The sequence below is a fragment of the Staurois parvus genome, unplaced genomic scaffold (genome assembly GCF_062004578.1).
Source record: "Staurois parvus isolate SC_StPar_1 unplaced genomic scaffold, SC_StPar_1.0 ptg002751l, whole genome shotgun sequence".
Classification (NCBI taxonomy): Eukaryota; Metazoa; Chordata; class Amphibia; order Anura; family Ranidae; genus Staurois; species Staurois parvus.
Window position 1 is genome coordinate 375,123 of NW_028320547.1, and position 22,261 is coordinate 397,383.

Genomic DNA, 22,261 nt, shown 5'->3' on the forward strand with positions numbered 1-22,261 from the left:
GCACTATTCCTCCCACTGACACCAATGATGGGGCACTATTCCTCCCACTGACACCAATGATGGAGCACTATTCCTCCCACTGACACCAATGATGGGGCACTATTCCTCCCACTGACACCAATGATGGGGCACTATTCCTCCCACTGACACCAATGATGGAGCACTATTCCTCCCACTGACACCAATGATGGGGCACTATTCCTCCCACTGATACCAATGATGGGACACTATTCCTCCCACTGACACCAATGATGGGGCACTATTCCCCCCACTGACACCAATGATGGGGCACTATTCCTCCCACTGACACCAATGATGGGGCAATATTCCTCCCACTGACACCAATGATGGAGCACTATTCCTCCCATTGACATCAGTGATGGGACACTATTCCTCCCACTGACACCAATGACGTGGCACTATTCTTCCCACTGACATCAATGATGGGGCAATATTCCTCCCACTGACACCAATGATGGAGCACTATTCCTCCCACTGACACCAATGATGGGGCACTATTCCTCCCACTGACACCAATGATGGGGCACTATTCCTCCCACTGACACCAATGATGGGGCAATATTCCTCCCACTGACACCAATGATGGAGCACTATTCCTCCCATTGACATCAGTGATGGGACACTATTCCTCCCACTGACACCAATGACGTGGCACTATTCTTCCCACTGACATCAATGATGGGGCAATATTCCTCCCACTGACACCAATGATGGAGCACTATTCCTCCCACTGACACCAATGATGGGGCACTATTCCTCCCACTGATACCAATAATGGGGCACTATTCCTCCCACTGACACCAATGATGGGGCACTATCCCTCCCACTGACACCAATGATGGGGCACTATTCCTCCCACTGACACCAATGATGGGGCACTATCCCTCCCACTGACACCAATGATGGGGCACTATCCCTCCCACTGACACCAATGATGGGGCACTATCCCTCCCACTGACACCAATGATGGGGCACTATTCCTCCCACTGACACCAATGTTGGGGTACTATTCCTCCCACTGACACCAATGATGGGGCACTATTCCTCCCACTGACACCAATGATGGGGCACTATTCCTCCCACTGACACCAATGATGGGGCCCTATTCCTGCCACTGACACCAATGATGGGGCACTATTCCTCCCACTGACACCAATGATGGGGCACTATTCCTCCCACTGACACCAACGATGGGGCATTATTCCTCCCACTGACACCAATGTTGGGGTACTGTTCCTCCCACTGACACCAATGATGGGGCACTGTTCCTCCCACTGACACCAATGATGGAGCACTATTCCTCCCACTGATACCAATGATGGGGCACTATTCCTCCCACTGACACCAATGATGGGGCACTATTCCTCCCACTGACACCAATGATGGAGCACTATTCCTCCCACTGACACCAATGATGGGGCACTATTCCTCCCACTGACACCAATGATGGGGCACTATTCCTCCCACTGACACCAATGATGGGGCACTATTCCTCCCACTGATACCAATGATGGGACACTATTCCCCCCACTGACACCAATGATGGGGCACTATTCCTCCCACTGACACCAATGATGGGGCAATATTCCTCCCACTGACACCAATGATGGAGCACTATTCCTCCCATTGACATCAGTGATGGGACACTATTCCTCCCACTGACACCAATGACGTGGCACTATTCTTCCCACTGACATCAATGATGGGGCACTATTCCTCCCACTGACACCAATGATGGGGCACTATTCCTCCCACTGACACCAATGATGGGGCACTATCCCTCCCACTGACACCAATAATGGGGCACTATTCCTCCCACTGACACCAATGATGGGGCACTATCCCTCCCACTGACACCAATGATGGGGCACTATCCCTCCCACTGACACCAATGATGGGGCACTATTCCTCCCACTGACACCAATGTTGGGGTACTATTCCTCCCACTGACACCAATGATGGGGCACTATTCCTCCCACTGACACCAATGATGGGGCACTATTCCTCCCACTGACACCAATGATGGGGCACTATTCCTGCCACTGACACCAATGATGGGGCACTATTCCTCCCACTGACACCAATGATGGGGCACTATTCCTCCCACTGACACCAACGATGGGGCATTATTCCTCCCACTGACACCAATGTTGGGGTACTGTTCCTCCCACTGACACCAATGATGGGGCACTGTTCCTCCCACTGACACCAATGATGGAGCACTATTCCTCCCACTGATACCAATGATGGGGCACTATTCCTCCCACTGACACCAATGATGGGGCACTATTCCTCCCACTGACACCAATGATGGGGCACTATTCCTCCCACTGACACCAATGATGGAGCACTATTCCTCCCACTGACACCAATGATGGGGCACTATTCCTCCCACTGACACCAATGATGGGGCACTATTCCTCCCACTGACACCAATGATGGAGCACTATTCCTCCCACTGACACCAATGATGGGGCACTATTCCTCCCACTGATACCAATGATGGGACACTATTCCTCCCACTGACACCAATGATGGGGCACTATTCCTCCCACTGACACCAATGATGGGGCACTATTCCTCCCACTGACACCAATGATGGGGCACTATTCCTCCCACTGACACCAATGATGGGGCACTATTCCCCCCACTGACACCAATGATGGGGCACTATTCCTCCCACTGACACCAATGATGGGGCAATATTCCTCCCACTGACACCAATGATGGAGCACTATTCCTCCCATTGACATCAGTGATGGGACACTATTCCTCCCACTGACACCAATGACGTGGCACTATTCTTCCCACTGACATCAATGATGGGGCAATATTCCTCCCACTGACACCAATGATGGGGCACTATTCCTCCCACTGACACCAATGATGGGGCACTATCCCTCCCACTGACACCAATAATGGGGCACTATTCCTCCCACTGACACCAATGATGGGGCACTATCCCTCCCACTGACACCAATGATGGGGCACTATCCCTCCCACTGACACCAATGATGGGGCACTATTCCTCCCACTGACACCAATGTTGGGGTACTATTCCTCCCACTGACACCAATGATGGGGCACTATTCCTCCCACTGACACCAATGATGGGGCACTATTCCTCCCACTGACACCAATGATGGGGCACTATTCCTGCCACTGACACCAATGATGGGGCACTATTCCTCCCACTGACACCAATGATGGGGCACTATTCCTCCCACTGACACCAACGATGGGGCATTATTCCTCCCACTGACACCAATGTTGGGGTACTGTTCCTCCCACTGACACCAATGATGGGGCACTGTTCCTCCCACTGACACCAATGATGGAGCACTATTCCTCCCACTGATACCAATGATGGGGCACTATTCCTCCCACTGACACCAATGATGGGGCACTATTCCTCCCACTGACACCAATGATGGGGCACTATTCCTCCCACTGACACCAATGATGGAGCACTATTCCTCCCACTGACACCAATGATGGGGCACTATTCCTCCCACTGACACCAATGATGGGGCACTATTCCTCCCACTGACACCAATGATGGAGCACTATTCCTCCCACTGACACCAATGATGGGGCACTATTCCTCCCACTGATACCAATGATGGGACACTATTCCTCCCACTGACACCAATGATGGGGCACTATTCCTCCCACTGACACCAATGATGGGGCACTATTCCTCCCACTGACACCAATGATGGGGCACTATTCCTCCCACTGACACCAATGATGGGGCACTATTCCCCCCACTGACACCAATGATGGGGCACTATTCCTCCCACTGACACCAATGATGGGGCAATATTCCTCCCACTGACACCAATGATGGAGCACTATTCCTCCCATTGACATCAGTGATGGGACACTATTCCTCCCACTGACACCAATGACGTGGCACTATTCTTCCCACTGACATCAATGATGGGGCAATATTCCTCCCACTGACACCAATGATGGAGCACTATTCCTCCCACTGACACCAATGATGGGGCACTATTCCTCCCACTGACACCAATGATGGGGCAATATTCCTCCCACTGACACCAATGATGGGGCACTATTCCTCCCACTGACACCAATGTTGGGGTACTATTCCTCCCACTGACACCAATGATGGGGCACTATTCCTCCCACTGACACCAACGATGGGGCATTATTCCTCCCACTGACACCAATGTTGGGGTACTGTTCCTCCCACTGACACCAATGATGGGGCACTGTTCCTCCCACTGACACCAATGATGGAGCACTATTCCTCCCACTGATACCAATGATGGGGCACTATTCCTCCCACTGACACCAATGATGGGGCACTATTCCTCCCACTGACACCAATGATGGAGCACTATTCCTCCCACTGACACCAATGATGGGGCACTATTCCTCCCACTGACACCAATGATGGGGCACTATTCCTCCCACTGACACCAATGATGGAGCACTATTCCTCCCACTGACACCAATGATGGGGTACTATTCCTCCCACTGATACCAATGATGGGACACTATTCCTCCCACTGACACCAATGATGGGGCACTATTCCTCCCACTGACACCAATGATGGGGCACTATTCCTCCCACTGACACCAATGATGGGGCACTATTCCTCCCACTGACACCAATGATGGGGCACTATTCCCCCCACTGACACCAATGATGGGGCACTATTCCTCCCACTGACACCAATGATGGGGCAATATTCCTCCCACTGACACCAATGATGGTGCACTATTCCTCCCACTGACATCAATGATGGGGCAATATTCCTCCCACTGACACCAATGATGGAGCACTATTCCTCCCACTGACACCAATGATGGGGCAATATTCCTCCCACTGACACCAATGATGGGGCACTATTCCTCCCACTGACACCAATGTTGGGGTACTATTCCTCCCACTGACACCAATGATGGGGCACTATTCCTTCTATTGATACCAATGATGGGGCACTATTCCTCCCACTGACATCAATGATGGGGCAATATTCCTCCCACTGACATCAATGATGGGGCAATATTCCTCCCACTGACACCAATGATGGGGCACTATTCCTCCCACTGACACCAATGATGGGGCAATATTCCTCCCACTGACACCAATGATGGGGCACTATTCCTCCCACTGACACCATTGTTGGGGTACTATTCCTCCCACTGACACCAATGATGGGGCACTATTCCTCCTATTGATACCAATGATGGGGCACTATTCCTCCCACTGACACCAATGATGGGGCACTATTCCTCCCACTGACACCAATGAGGGGGCACTATTCCTCCCACTGACACCAATGATGGGGCACTATTCCTCCCACTGATACCAATGATGGGGCACTATTCCTCCCACTGACACCAATGATGGAGCACTATTCCTCCCACTGACACCAATGATGGGGCACTATTCCTCCCACTGATACCAATGATGGGGCACTATTCCTCCCACTGACACCAATGATGGGGCACTATTCCTCCCACTGACACCAATGATGGGGCACTATTCCTCCCACTGACACCAATGATGGGGCACTATTCCTCCCACTGACACCAATGATGGGGCACTATTCCTCCCACTGACACCAATGATGGAGCACTATTCCTCCCACTGACACCAATGATGGAGCACTATTCCTCCCACTGACACCAATGATGGGGCACTATTCCTCCCACTGACACCAATGATGGAGCACTATTCCTCCCACTGACACCAATGATGGGGCACTATTCCTCCCACTGACACCAATGATGGGGCACTATTCCTCCCACTGACACCAATGATGGGGCACTATTCCTCCCACTGACACCAATGATGGAGCGCTATTCCTCCCACTGACACCAACGATGGGGCACTATTCCTCCCACTGACACCAATGATGAGGCGCTATTCCTCCCACTGACACCAATGATGAGGCGCTATTCCTCCCACTGACACCAATGATGGAGCACTATTCCTTCTGCTGACCACAGATGCTATGTCATTTTTTTTAATCCCAAATGACCACCATGCCTGAGGCATTGTATATTCCCCACTAATCCTGGGACATTTTCAATTCCCATTGGCTACAATCTACATAGTTGAAGGAAAATCTAAAGGAAATTGGACAGCAAATTGCATAGTGTATGACCAGTGTATTGAGGAATTTGTATTTGTCTCCTAGCTCCATCCAGATCTCGCGGAAGGGCTGGCACATGCTCCTCAATCTCTGCTTCCACATCGCCATGACCTCAGCGGTGTTTGCCGGAGGAATCACGCTCAGCGGATATCTGATTGTGTGCCAGGCTGTAAGTGTAAGAGTTGTAACATGTACAGCGCCTTGAAAAAGTCTTCACACCCCTTGAAATGTTCCCCATGTTATCGTGTTACAACCAAAACCGTCAATGTATTTTACTGAGATTTTATGTGATGGGGGCGAGTTATTCTTGCCCAGGGGCCCCGTTTTTGCTCTCTCCACCACTGGATGGACTCTTCACCATCATTGAACATCACCCTATATACCCTACAGCGCCTTGAAAAAGTCTTCACACCCCTTGAAATTTTCCACATTTTGCCATTTTACAACCAAAAAACCGTCAATGTATTTATTGGGATTGGATGTGATGGACCGACACAAAGTGGCACATAATTGTGAAGTGGAAGGACAATGAGAAATGGTTTCCAACATTTGTGACCAATAAATCTGTGATCAGTGTGGCGGCATTTGTATTCGGCCCCCCGGAGTCAATACTCTGTAGGGTATATAGGGTGATGTTCAATGATGGTAAAGAATCCATCCAGTGGTGGAGGGGTGCAAATACAACCCTTAGGCTCTCTGATCATATACACTATATTGCCAAAAGTATTGATTGGCCGGCCTTTCCACACACATGACCTTTAATGGTCCCCCAGTCTTATTCCGTAGGGTTCAATATTGAGTTGGCCCCGCCCTTTCCACACACATGACCTTTAATGGCCCCCCAGTCTTAGTCTGTAGGGTTCAATATTGAGTTGGCCCCGCCCTTTCCACACACATGACCTTTAATGGCTCCCCAGTCTTAGTCCGTAGGGTTCAATATTGAGTTGGCCCCGCCCTTTGCAGCTATAACAGCTTCAACTCTTCTGGGAAGGCCGTCCACAAGGTTTAGGAGGGTGTCTATGGGAAGGTTGGACCATTCTTCCAGAAGCACATTTGTCAGGTCAGGCACTGATGTCGGGGGAGGAGGCCTGGCTCGCAGTCTCCGCTCTAATTCATCCCAAAGGTGTTCTATGGGGTTGAGGTCAGGACTCTGTGCAGGACAGTCAAGTTCCTCCACCCCAAACTGGCTCCTCCATGTCTTTATGGACCTTGCTTTGTGCACTGGGGGGCAGTCATGTTGGAACAGGAAGGGACCATCCCCAAACTCCTCCCACAAAGTTGGGAGCATGCAATTGTCCAAAATGTCACCTTAAGAGTTCCCTGCACTGGAACTAGGGGGCCAAGCCCAACCCCTGAAAATAAACCCCACACCATAATCCCCCCTCCACCAAACCTTACACTTGGCACAATGCAGTCAGGCAAGTACCGTTCTCCTGGCAACCACCAAACCCAGACATGTCCATTGGATTGCCAGACAGAGAAGTGTGATTGGTCACTCCAGAGAACACGTCTCCACTGCTCTAGAGTCCAGTGGCGGCATACTTTACACCACGGCATCCGACGCTTTGCATTGCACTTTGTGATGGAAGGCTTGGATGCAGCTTCTCGGCCATGGAAACCCATTCCATGGAGCTCTCTACACACTGTTGTTGGGCTCATCTGAAGGCCACACCAAGTTTGGAGGTCTTTAGCTATTGACTCTGCAGACAGTTGGTGACTTCTGCGCACTGTGCGCTTCAGCATGCGCTGACCCCGCCCTGTCATGTGACGTGGCCTACCACTTGGTGGCTGAGTGGCTGTTGTTCCCAGTTGCTTCCACTTTGTTATAATCCCACTAACAGTTGAGCGTGGAATATTTAGTAGCCAGGAAATGTCACGGATGGACTTATTGCCCAGGTGGCCACCTATCACGGGACCACGCTTGGAGTCACTGAGCTCCTGAGAGCGACCCATTCTTTCACCAATGTTTGTAGAAGCCGTCTGCATGCCTGGGGGCTTGATTGTATACACCTGTGTCCATGGAGGGGATTGGAACACCTGAATCACATGATATGGAGGGGATTGGAACATCTGAATCACATGATCGGGAGGGGATTGGAACACCTGAATCACATGATTGGGAGGGGATTGGAACGCCTGAATCACATGATATGGAAGGGATTGGAACACCTGAATCACATGATTTGGAGGGGATTGGAACACCTGAATCACATGATTTGGAGGGGGGAGGCAATACGTTCGGCAATATAGTGTATGTGCATGCATCAACGAGCATGCACTCCAGCACATGGTACATGTTCATATGTATGTACGGTATGTATTCCTGACACCGCCATTCACTTATGCCCTTGAGGACACAACACATAAATGCTACATTGTCCATAATAAGAGCAGGTACTTTTTTGGGGGAATGAGGTTCATCACAGGCCCATGTAAAGTGAACGGGCTGCTTCAATGCAATACTGTATGTATAATAACTGCATACATTAATTTGCACATGGGGGACCCTTTAGCCCTACTAGTAGAATGGGCCCCTAAACACCAGAGGGCCTTTGTGTGAGTATACAATGCCCTGACTTATGTACTATACAAGGTTCCCACCAGAAGGACTTGTCACCAGACTCTTGTGTTTGCTCTCAGGTCAGCGTCATCCTGCATTACTCGTCACTGTCCACCCTCCTATGGATGGTCCTGAAGGCCAGAGTCATCTATAGGGAGCTGACCCATAAACCCCAACCCCAGCAGGAAGGAGAGGCCGTCCAGACCCCCAATAGACCTATGCTCAGGTAAGTAGCCATCATGGCCGCCGATGGCTTCCTCTTCATACCACTGCTTTGCACCTGCACTGTTATAGGAGCACCCCATGATGGCTTTTGGAGATGTTCTGATGCTTTCTCCTGTGATGCTTCTCTTTTTGTTAAACCTCTATTAATGATCTAGAGGACGGGTGTCAAACTGGCGGCCCTCCAGCTGTTGACAAACTACGAGTCCCATGAGGCATTGCAAGATTGACCGTTACAAGCACGACTCCCAAAGGCATGATGGGACTTGTAGTTTTGGGACAGTTGGAGGGCCACCAGTTTGACACCCTTGGTCTAGGATATGGAATACGGAGTTAATTCAACTGGAAATAACTTGTAAAGCAATTTCAATCGAGATTAACCTCTTCACGCCGAGCGTACTCAAATCTGTGACCCATAGAAAAATAATATCTGAAGATATATATTTTTTAAAATATATTCTTCAGATTTTTTTTAACATATAAAAAAGTTATTTTAACATATTTTTACATATCTTGGTAAATGCGTTCCAAAAATGTAGATCTGTATTTTTAAAGACATGCAGTATATTTGAAATGTATTTTTAAAAAATATTTTTCATGTATTTTGTAATAAAAACGCATTTCAACATGCAATGTGTATATATATATATATATATGTATATATATATAAATAAATATATATATATATGTATATATATATATAGATATATATATAAATAAATATAGATATACAGATATAAATATATATATATAAATAAATAAATATATATATATATATATAAAAATATAAATAAATATATATTTATATATATATATATATATATATATATATATATATATATTTATATATAAATAAATATATATATTTATATATAAATAAATAAATATATATATTTATATATAAATAAATATATATATTTATATATAAATAAATAAATATATATATTTATATATAAATAAATATATATATATATATATTAATAAATAAATATATATATTTATATATAAATAAATATACATATATATATATATATATATATATATATATATATATATATATATAAAAATAAATATATATATATTATTTTTTATTATATTGAATATGGCCAAAATTGTAGCATTTCAAATGTATGGCAATATATTTGGGAAGAATATTTTTAAAATATATTTTTCTTCCATATGGGGTGTTTTGAATGCTTTTAAGTGCAGAGGAGGGATCTGGGATCTCAGGTTCGGTTCACATCTGTGCGGGTGGTGCCGCTGCGGATCCGCACCAAAATCCGTGCAGCTGCACCACCCGCACAGAGGAATGCGGACCCGCGGGCGGGTGTATTAGTTCTAATGGTACGCTGCCAGCACTGGAAAACGCAATTGTACTGGGAACCTCGGCTGCGTTTTCAGAAGAAGTGCCGGGACTTCTCTGCGTGTCCCGGGGCACGGGAGTCCATTCAAATGAATGGGCTTTCGTGTCCGCGCAAAACGCGGCCCGCACGGCCGCATATATGTGAACCGGGGGTCACAGACCCCCAGATCTCTCCATAAAGAGTAACTGTCACATGTTTATTGCTGTCACAAGGGATAAGCAGTAAAAGTGCTAAAAAGAAAAAAAAATTAACGAGTGAAAAAAAATCAAATCAAAAAACTGTAATAATTAAAGAAAAAGTGCCCCCGCCCCCCTGTGCTCACACGCAAAGGCGAACGTACGCATCGGCCCCGCACGCACACAGACAGCGAATGTATCATACCTGTGAGGTATCGCCGCGAATATCAGATCCTGGCCAGTCATTCCAGCACCGGACCTCCTCTGTCAAAGTGATCACCTATAAAGGCTTTTAAAGCATCACCTATGGATAGTAAAATTTACGTTGTTTGTCGCGGTTTGCACGAGGCGTGTGCAATTTTAAAGCGTGACATGTTTGATAAAATTTGAAAAATTATGCTACGCCGAGTAAATAGATACCAAACAGTTGGGTTATATATGGTGTTATTTGGCATTCATATTCCAAAAAATTAATTTTTTCCCAAAAAAGTGCGTTTGAAAAACCGATGCGCAAATACCGTGCAATATAAAAAAAATCACGACAACCACCACTTTATTCTGTATGGCCTCTGCTTTAAAAAAAAAAACAAATATATATATATGTTTGGGGGTTCTAAGTCATTTTCAGGCAAGAAAAGTGAAAAAAAATTGTCAGTTTGTCGCCATTTGCACGGGCGTGCGCAGTTTTAAAGCGGGACGTGTTTGGTATCTATTTACTCGGCGTAACATCATCTTTCACAATGTTATCAAACAGATGGGTTATATATACTGTTATTTGGCATTCACATTAAAAAAAATATATTTTTCCCAAAAATTGTGTATGAAAATGTTTGGGGGTTCTAAGTCATTTTCAAACAAGAACAAAATTAAAAAAAAATTGTCAGTTTGTCGCCATTTGCACAAGCGTCCGCAATTTTGAAGCAGGACATGTTTGGTATCTATTTACTCGGCGTAACATCATCTTTTATATTTTACCATCAAATTGGGTTATGTAGTGTGTTTTGTGCACAAAAAATTCTAAAAAGTGTATTTTTTGCCCAAAATGTGATTTGAAAAAATTGCTGCGCAAATACCGTGTAACCTAAAAAAAATGCAAAAACCACCAATTTATTCTCTAGGGACTTGGCTTTAAAAAAAAATATAATGTTTGGGGATTCTAAGACAATTTATAGCAATAAAAAAAAATAGTGATTTTAACAAAAATTTCCAGAAATGGCCTGGAGTGGAAGTGGATAGAAAGAGTCGATCCAGGATTGCTGCATTTATTATTATTATACAGTATTTATAAAGCGCCAATAGTTGGCTCAGCGCTGTACATTACAAAGGGGGACAGAACATGTGACAGAACAATACCAATACAATGTGATACACGAGGGGATCGAGGGCCCTGCTCTTTGGAGCTTACAATCTAGGAGGGAGGGGATGGTGGTACAGGAGGAGATAGCTGTGGGGGATGGAGTGGTAGGAAGAGTGGAGGAGGTCGGGAAGTTAGCAGGGGGTGGGGTAGGCTTCCCTGAAGAGGTGGGTTTTCAGGGTGCGCCTAAAGGAGAGGAGAGTAGGTGATAATCTGATGGGTTGGGGCAGGGAGTTCCAGAGGATGGGTGACACCCTGGAGAAGTCCTGGAGGCGGGCATGGGAGGAGGAGACCAGGGAACTAGAGAGAAGGATGTCTTGTGAGGAGCGGAGTGTGCGTGTTGCGTGGTACTTGGATATTAGGTCAATGATGTAGTTCGGGGCAGTATGGTGGACGGCTTTGTATGTCAGTGTTAGGATTTTAAATTTGATCCGTTGCGCAATCGGAAGCCAGTGGAGGGATTGGCAGAGGGGGGTGGAGGACACAGAGTTGGAGGCCAGTGGAGGGATTGGCAGAGGGGGGTGGAGGACACTGAGTGGAGGCCAGTGGAGGGATTGGCAGAGGGGGGTGGAGGACACTGAGTGGAGGCCAGTGGAGGGATTGGCAGAGGGGGGTGGAGGACACTGAGTGGAGGCCAGTGGAGGGATTGGCAGAGGGGGGTGGAGGACACTGAGTGGAAGCCAGTGGAGGGATTGGCAGAGGCGGGTGGAGGACACTGAGTGGAGGCCAGTGGAGGGATTGGCAGAGGGGGGTGGCGGAGATGGAGTAGTTGGAAAGGTGAATGAGTCTGGCTGCCGTATTCAGGATGGACTGAAGCGGGGATAGCCAGCGGCAAGGCAGGCCAGTGAGGAGGGAGTTGCAGTAGTCGAGTCGTGATATGATGAGGGAGTGGATGAGCTGTTTAGTGGTTTCTGGTGTTAGGAACGTGCGGATTTTGGCGATGTTGCAGAGGTGGAGTCTGCATGAGTTTGTTAAAGATTGGACTTGGGGCTGGAAGGATAGATTGGAGTCAAGAATGACACCAAGTACTCTGGCCTGTGGGGCGGGCCTGATGGTGGTATCGTTGGACATGATGGAGAAGTCAATGGGGGGTGGTGTCCGGGCTGAGGGGGAAGACTAGGAGCTCGGTTTTGGAGAGGTTCAGTTTAAGGAAGTGGAGCGACATCCAGTCTGATATGTCATTCAGTAGGTGTGTGATTCAGGCGGAGACCGAGGGGGTGAGGTGGGGGGTGGAGACTGAGGTGGTGAGGTGGGGGGTCGAGAGATAGATTTGCGTGTCGTCAGCATAGAGGTGAAAGTTGAAGCCATGAAAGTGAATGAGTTGGCCAAGGGAGGAGGTGTAGATGGAGAAGAGAAGGGGCCCGAGGACAGAGCCTTGAGGGACCCCAACAGAGAGAGGGAGAGGGGGAGGTGGTAGCATTATAGGTAACGCTGAAGGAGCGTTGTGATAGATAGGAGGAGAGCCAGGAGAGAGCAGAATCTCTGAGGCCGAGGGAGTGTAGTTTTTTGAGGAGGAGGGGGTGGTCGACTGTGTCGAAAGCTGCAGAGAGGTCAAGGAGTAAGAGGACTGAGTAGTGGCCGTTAGCTTTGGCGGTTAGCAGGTCGTTGGAGAAATTGAGTGAGGCGGTTTCGGTGGAGTGTAGAAGACGGAAGCCGGACTGTAGGGGATCGAGGAGGTTGTTGTCATTGAGGTGGGAGCTTAAAATTGAAAAAGACGTATGTTTTTCATATGCTCCGCAGCGCCTTCTATTGGCCATAATACTCTTTCCACATCTTCATATTGTATCTCTTGTGTTCTTTACAGCTTTTACCTGATTGCTGGAGGAATTCCACTTATCATTTGTGGGATCACCGCTGCCGTGAACATCAACAACTACCGGGACAATAGTCCTTAGTAAGTTTCCTGTCCCTTGAAAAGCAGATTTATGAAATGTGTGCTTTCTATAGACTAACGTGTGCTTTTCTCTCTCAGCTGCTGCTTGGTATGGAGGCCGAGTCTTGCTGCATTTTATGTTCCAGCGGCCATTATCCTCCTGATCACCTGGATCTACTTTCTTTGTGTCGGGATAAATTTGAAGCGTCAGCCTGCTGAGCAGAAGGACCTGGGAGAGGCCAATGATGTTCAGCAGTCGCAGAGCGGCATAAGCCACCTCCTGAGTGACTCGACCTCCATCTCCGTCACCATCAACTCAGCAGCCCCACCGGACGTGGACACCATCTATTCCCTGGAGGTGCAGTTCTGGTCTCTGGTCATCGTCCATGTCTTGTACATCATCCTCTGGATTTTTGGAGCCTTTGCCGTGTCACAAGTTTGGTACCTGAATATAATATTCAGTTGCCTCTACGGAGTGACAGCCGTGGCCCTGGGGCTGTTTATTGTCGTCCACCATTGCATACGTCGTCAGGATGTCCAGCGTTCTTGCTGCCCGTTATACACCGAAACCACGCCAAGTCAAGCCTACGTGCAAACCAGTTCTCCCGTAGATGACACGCCTCCGGTTTTCATCGGGTGTAACCCTGATGGGACGCACTCCGTTAAGTCGTCATCTTCCCCAAGCAACAGCAGCAACTCCAACACGGGACCTTGCAAAATCACTAACCTGCAGGTGGCCCAAAACCAAGCCGAAAGCTGCCCGCCTAAGCCGACCAGCTGTGAAGATAGCGAGCCCGCCAACAATAAATATGTGACGGCCCAAGGCCGCTATACCAACAACCTGCACAATCGCAGAAACCATAAAAGCAGAACTAAGCAATACCGGGAAGGGAAGCACCACCGGTTAAAGGTGCTCCGTGGACCCTCTTCGGACTTGCCTTCCAGCGAGAGCGGCAGCATCCACAACAGTCACTCCGAGAGCTATCATAGTAAGAATAGCCCGTTAAACAACGGCAGGACTGGGGTGGCGGCGAGGGACCCAGAGGGGGCGCTCACCCAGTCCGAAGGGAGTGACAGCAGTGGGCACCAGGCTCAGGACTTTGCTAGAGCCCAGAGGAAAAGCACCAGCCGGGACAATCTTAAACAAGCCAACAGCATGGAAAGGGAGAGTAAACGAAGGTCCTATCCACTTAATACGGGCAACCAAAACGGTGTCCTAAAGGGTAGCAAGTATGACATCAATCTTGCCACTACGGAGAGCCCCACCGCCATGAAAACGGGGCTTTGGAAGAGTGAAACTACTGTGTAGTTGGTGTTTACGTACAGTTGGCCTACGCCATACCAGAATGACCCAGATGCCAACACATGCTAGGAATAAAGAGCTCTCCCCAGCCATATGATGATAGATGGGTTGGTGGAAATGACCCACATCAGTACCGGGAATATCAGTGTATTGTATGATTGTGTACTGATGAGTATCGGACTGAGGATTAGGGTCAGGAAATGTGTGTCTCAGCAGGAAACCTTTATTCTGCAAAAGTAATACATCCTGAAGGACCTTGGATGGATCTATCATATGATTTGTCTTGGAATAAGGAGCACTTGACGAGGACAGTGGTCATCTCTCTTATCATGTGACTCGAAGACTTGTTATAATCCTAATGCTGTTTTCACAATTCTTGAACTCCTCCAGTACCAAAAAAAAAAAGAAAAACTCAAAACTCAAAGGCCCGAGCTTCGTTTCCTAAATCAGGTGACTAAACGCGCCTCGGGTGGTCTGGTTCTAGTCTGACACACACGTGCCTTATAAGCTTCTCTGTTTTCCACATTAAGCACTTTTATTTTTTTTGAAGGAATTTCCAGTCCGAGGCATTTGTGGAATCGTGCACTTATCCAGACTTTCTGTCACTCCATCCCATTGCACCTTCCTCCACCATCCCCACCAACATGCTTCTTCTATGACCTCATTCCTGACTTTCATGCGTCTTTAGAGGATTAATGTTGTGTTCTACCCATTCTATAATACTGAACAGCTGACTAGCTTGTCCAGGCAGAAAACGGCCCTCAGAGTAGAGTACTTGGTACTGTCAATAGCGATCGTCAGAAAGACTGCTTTTGACCCACAAAGTTCGGTATTTTTTTAAAATATTTTTTACATTATTACGACAATCGCAACAAACTTTTTTTTTTTCATGAAATTCACTTTTTGCATGGAATATGTGATAATGTATTTTTTAAATTTATTATTTCAGAGGGAAAAATGTCTATTTTTCAAATATGGAATTATATTGTATATTGTATAGACAGATCAGGATCGCTTTTTTTTTTTTGGAGACCTGTGTAAATTTCCATATCAGTATTAGTAACCATTATGTCAATGCATGGAAGTGCATCTTTAATTTGTATACCATATAGAAATGTTGTATGTCTCATGTTATACATAGGATTTCACAGAGGGATGATTGTGTAATGTGAAACGAGGATGATGAAGTCCCAGAAATGGTCATTTTGTTTTCGTATGTCTATGGGGGGGGGAGTCTACAGACAATGATGAAGTGCCTTTTAAGCTTTATAGTCAAGAAAATGCCAAAGATGTGAGCTTCGGGGGGAAACGTTTGGGTTTTTTTTTAGCAATAAAATTGATAAGCTCATACATAGAAATATTAAACTAGGCTTGAAGCCTGAAAATAATCAATATGGGGCATCAAGTATGGAACTTGGTTCAGTGTGAGAAGCATTTTCTAGAAATGTGGATTTTACTGTTGGGGTAACTGCGGGCAAGCCGTACCAATCCACAAAACAGGGTCTGAAATTATGATGTGGACCTAATATAGCCACATATTCATAGTAGGTTGATGTCATTGGCCTAAAATGCCTACAAATGGCCTATAATTCACCCTAAATTGAATATTTCATTGTATTATGGACCTGTGGGGAGAAAAGTTAGAGCACCCTATCTCCAGCTTTTTACTTTTGGACCTAGATGAGAGTGGCATCACCATCCTTCCTGTGAGATGGAATGAGCTTGGGTTTGGTCTGAAACCAGAAGTTAGTGGTCATCGCTGTGCCAATGAGTTGCTGATGGGAGATTCCTGCACCCACCCTGCAGCTACATGTTTACGAAGTGGTGGTGGTGGAGATGCTCATTACATTATTGACCTAATATGGCGACATGATATTAGATCAGTGATATTGGCCTAGAAACGATCTAGGATTGAACCCAGAAATTACATTGCTCTAGAATGGCCATTTTAGGTCACTGATATGGATCTAATGTGGCCACATGGCTATAGTAGGTCAATGACATTGGCCCAAAAATGATCTAGGATTGAACCCAGAAATGACATTGACCTAAAATGCCAAGAAATTGCCTATAATTGAGCCAAAAAATGACATTGACCTAATATGGCCATGAGCCCATCAAGTATGGAACTTGATTTAGTATGAGAAGCGTTCTCTAGAAATGTGTATTTTACTGTTGAGGTAACTGCGGGCAAGCCGTACCAATCCACAAAACAGGGTCTGAAATTATGGAGGATTCACCCAAAACTGGCCTCACAGCTGACTTTATATTTCATTGTATAATGGACCTGTGGGGAGAAAAGTTAGAGCACCCTATCTCCAGCTTTTTACCTTGGGACCTAGATGAGAGTGGCATCACCATCCTTCCTGTGAGATGGGATGAGCTTGGGTTTGGTCTGAAACCAGAAGTTAGTGGTCATCGCTGGGCCAATGAGTTGCTGATGGGAGATTCCGGCACCCACCCGGCAGCTACATGTTTACGAAGTGGTGGTGGTGGAGATGCTCATTACATTATTGACCTAATATTGCGACATGATCATATTAGATCAGTGATATTGGCCTAGAAATGATCTAGGATTGAACCCAGAAATGACATTGCTCTAGAATGGCCATTTTAGCTCAATGACATTGACCTAAAATGCCAAGAAATTGCCTATAATTGAGCCAAAAAATGACATTGACCTAATATGGCCATGAGCCCATCAAGTATGGAACTTGATTTAGTATGAGAAGCATTCTTTAGAAATGTGTATTTTACTGTTGGGGTAACTGCAGGCAAGCCGTACCAATCCACAAAACAGGGTCTGAAATTATGCAGGATTCACCCAAAACTGGCCTCACAGCTGCCTTTATATTTCATTGTATAATGGACCTGTGGGGAGAAAAGTTAGAGCACCCTATCTCCAGCTTTTTACCTTGGGACCTAGATGAGAGTGGCATCACCATCCTTCCTGTGAGATGGGATGAGCTGGGTTTGGTCCGAAACCAGAAGTTAGCAGTCATCGCTGGGCCAATGAGTTGCTGATGGGAGATTCCTGCACCCACATGCATACAAAGTGGCGGGGATGCTCATTACCTTATTGACCTAATATGGCGACCAGGGGCGGACTGACAACTCATGGGGCCCCCGGGCAATAGGGGATCTTGGGGCCCCTGTGTTCTTGCCCAAACTCAAAAGAGCCTATGAAAAAGGTACCAGGGGCATTTCATGGGGCCCGCTACTAACCCTGAGCCCTCGGGCAGTGCCCGAGTTTCCAAATGGTCAGTCCACCCCTGATGGTGACATTATATTAGATCAGTGATATTGGCCTAGAAACAATCTAGGATTGAACCCAGAAAAAACATTGCTCTAGAATGGCCATTTTAGGTCACTGATATGGATCTAATGTGGCCACATGGCTATAGTAGGTCAATGACATTGGCCTAGAAATTACCTAGGATTAATCCCAAAAATTTCATTGGCCTAGAATGCTCATTTTAGGTCACTGATATGGACCTAATATAGCCACATGTCCATAGTAGGTTGATGTCATTGGCCTAAGATGTCTAGAAATGGCCTATAATTGAGCCCAAAAATGACATTGACCTAATATGGCCATGAGACCATCAAGTATGAAACTTGATTTAGTATGAGAAGTGTTTTCTAGAAATGTGTATTCTGCTATGGGGTTACCTACCTTGCCAATCCACACATCTGAACATTTATTTCTTTACCCAAAAAACAGTCTGAAAGGATGGGGGATTCACCCAAAACGGGCCCCCTCACCCTTTATATTCTACTGTATGATGGGCCAGATGGGAGAAAAGTTAGAACACATACTGTCTCTTTCACCCTTGGGGTCACCATCTTTCGGCGAGTAGGGATGAACTTGAGTTTGGTCTAAACCCGGAAGTTAGCTGCCAATGCCGGGCCAGTGAGGTTTGGACATATTAGGCCAATGACATTGGCCCAGAATTTACCTATGATTGAACCCAGAAAAGACATTGACCTAGAATGGCCAGCTTAGGCTAATGACATGAACATAATATGACCACATGGCCAGATTAGGTCACTGCCTAAATACAGAAATGGCCTGGAATTGAATCTAGAAATGACAATGACCTAAAATAAACATGGGCACATATTAGGTGAATGATGTCATGAGCATTCTCGCCCCTTTGTGTACATCAACTGCGGGTGGAGAATCTTCTGTCAGCAGCTTTAACCTAGGGTCTGACAAAAAAAAAAAAAAAGGGTCTGAAAGGATGGGGGATTCCCCCAAAAGTGGCCACCTCACCCTTTATATTTTACTGTATAATGGACCAGCAGGGTGAAAAGTTAGAACACCTAATGTACTTACCCTGTCTCTTTCACCCTTGGACCTAGGTGAGAGTGGTGTCATCTTCCTTTTGGCAAATAGGGATGAACTTAGGTTTGGTGTGAACCCAGAAATTAACCGTTATTGCTGGACCAATGCACTACAGACAGGAGATTCCCCACTCAACATCTGCACATATACAAAGCAATGGAGATGCTTATGACATCATTAGCCTACTATGACCATATGGCCATTGTAGGTCAATGACATTGGCCTAGAAATTACCTAGGATTGAAACCAGACATGACATTGACCTAGAATGCCATTTTAGGTCACTGATATGGCCCTCATATGGCCATGGTAATTTCCAGGCCAATGCCACTGACCTACTAAGGATTGATCCCAGAAATTACATTAACCTAGATTGCTCATTTTAGGTCACTGATATGGACCCAATATGACCGCATGGCCATATTAGGTCAATGACATTGGTCTAGAAAGTACCTAGGATTGATCCCAGAAATTACATTGACCTAGAATGCCCATTTTAGGTCATGGATATGGACATAATATGGCCACATGGCTATGGTAGGTCAATGACATTGGCCTAGAAATTACCTTGGATTGAACCCAAAAATTCCTTTGACCTAAAATGCTCATTTTAGGTCACCGATATGGACCTAGTATAGCCACATGTCCATAGTAGGTCAATGTCATTGACCTAGGATTGATCCCAGAAATGGCATGGACCTAGAATGTCCATTTTAGGTAACTGATATGGACATAATATGGCCACGTGGCTATAGTAGGTCAATGACATTGGCCTAGAAATTACCTAGGACTGATCCCAAAAATTCCATTGACCTAGAATACCCATTTTAGGTCACTGATATGGACATAATATGGCCACGTGGCTATAGTAGGTCAATGACATTGGCCTAGAAATTACCTAGGACTGATCCCAAAAATTCCATTGACCTAGAATGCCCATTTTAGGTCACTGATATGGACCTAATATAGCCACATGTCCATAGTAGGTTGATGTTATTGGCCTAGAAATGACCTAGGATTGAACCCAGACATGATATTGATCTAGAATGGCCGCATTTTATGTCAATAACAAGTATGCAAATTGATTTAGTGTGAAAAGCATTCTCTAGATGTGTATTTTTCTGGTGGGTTATCTGCTGGCTAGCCAATCCACAACTCTGAACATATTCCCCCCCCCCCCCCCCCCCACTGCTGAGGTTCTATAAGGATGGGGGATTCACTCAAAATTGGACCCTCTCTGTTTTGGGTTCACTGTGCAATGGACCTGCATGGAGAAAAAACACATACCTTCCCTATATCCAGCTTTCATCCTTGGGGCCTAGGTGAGAGTTTCCTTACCTTCCTTCCAGTGAGTAGGGATGAGTGTGGGTTTGAACCCGGAAGTTAGCTGTCATTGATGGGCCTATGAATTGCAGATGGGAGATTTTCTGTATAAAAGTGATGGAGCTGCTCATGACATCATTGACCGAATATATCCACAGGCCCATCAAGTAGGGATGGATACTGTATAGATGTGTATTTTACTATCGGGTTATCTGATAGCAAGCCTTGCCAATCCACAGATCTAAATGCTTTTTTTTTTCCATCCAAAACAAGGTCTGAAAGTATGGGTGATTCACCCAAAATTGGCCTTAAAGCAGCCCCCTCTCCCTTTATAATTCGCTGTATCTTGGACCCGCAGGGAGAAACGTTAGAACACATACTTACCCTATTTCCAGCATTCATCCTTGGGGCCTAGGTGAGAACGGAGACACCATCCTTCCTGCAAGTAGGGATGAGCTTGGGTTTGGTCTGAACTTAGACGTTAGCTGCCATTGCTGGATCAACGAGCTGCGAATGGGAGATTTCCCGCCCCACATCTGCACACATACAAATGGATGGAGATGCTTATGACATCATTGACCTAATATGGCCACATGGACTCATTTAGGTGAATGACATGGCCTAGAATTGAACCTAGAAATGTCATTGATCTAGAACAGCCTCTCTCAACCTGGGTGTCCAGGCATCCTGGGGTGCCTTGAGGTTTCTTCTGGGGTGCCTTGGCAAAAATGTCTAAAAATTGACCAAAACTCGTATACAAGCCAGCGGGTGGAACAAGCCGGCCTTTTAGTTACACAAAGCCACCGGTTTTCATTGTGCACCATTATGACCACCTAGCCACTGACGTCCTGACAACCAATGACATCAGTTGATAAGGAGAATGTCAGCTGCTTGCACAGCATCCTGGTTTGACCCTCCCCCGCCCTTCTCCATCAGTGCTGGGGTCACATTAGCCTAGTGATGGAGAAGAAAAGAGGGAGAGGGGAAACATAGGAATACTAGTCAGTACCAGTGTGCAAAGGTATATTTGCACCTCCAATGTTGGGTATCCTACATGTGTGGATGTGGCTGTGTTATATAAAACTATTAGTATAGATTTTCACATTTTAGAATGGAGTGCCTGAAGACTGTCCATCATTTTAGAGGGTGCCATGGGACCTTCCATAATTTTAAAGAGTGCCTCGGGACTGTCTGTAATTTTAAAGGGTGCCTCGGGACTGTCCGTAATTTTAAAGGGTGCCTCGGGACTTTCCGTAATTTTAAAGGGTGCCTCGGGGCTTTCCGTAATTTTAAAGGGTGCCTCGGGGCTTTCCTTAATTTTTTAGGGTGCCTCGGGGCTTTCCTTAATTTTATAGGGTGCCTCGGGGCTGTCCGTAATTTTAAAGGGTGCCTCGGGACTGTCCGTATTTTTAAAGGGTGCCTCGGGGCTTTCCGTAATTTTAAAGGGTGCCTCGGGGCTTTCCGTAATTTTAAAGGGTGCCTCGGGGCTTTCCGTAATTTTAAAGGGTGCCTCGGGGCTGTCCGTAATTTTAAAGGGTGCCTCGGGGCTTTCCGTAATTTTAAAGGGTGCCTCGGGGCTTTCC

At 46.4% G+C, this 22,261-nt stretch overlaps 1 protein-coding gene across 1 annotated transcript in view; it reads left to right on the plus strand.

Annotated features, from left to right (window-relative positions):
• Window positions 1-16,424, plus strand: part of ADGRA2 (adhesion G protein-coupled receptor A2) — a 311,196-nt gene extending 294,772 nt beyond the window's left edge. Inside the window, exons 16-19 of the mRNA XM_089666521.1 lie at window positions 6,201-6,324; window positions 8,796-8,941; window positions 13,636-13,725; window positions 13,804-16,424. Of these exons, the coding sequence (XP_089522647.1) occupies window positions 6,201-6,324; window positions 8,796-8,941; window positions 13,636-13,725; window positions 13,804-15,013 (1,570 nt within the window). The 3' untranslated portion in view covers window positions 15,014-16,424. The remainder of the gene's footprint in view (window positions 1-6,200; window positions 6,325-8,795; window positions 8,942-13,635; window positions 13,726-13,803) is intronic.
• Window positions 16,425-22,261: the final 5,837 nt, after the last annotated feature.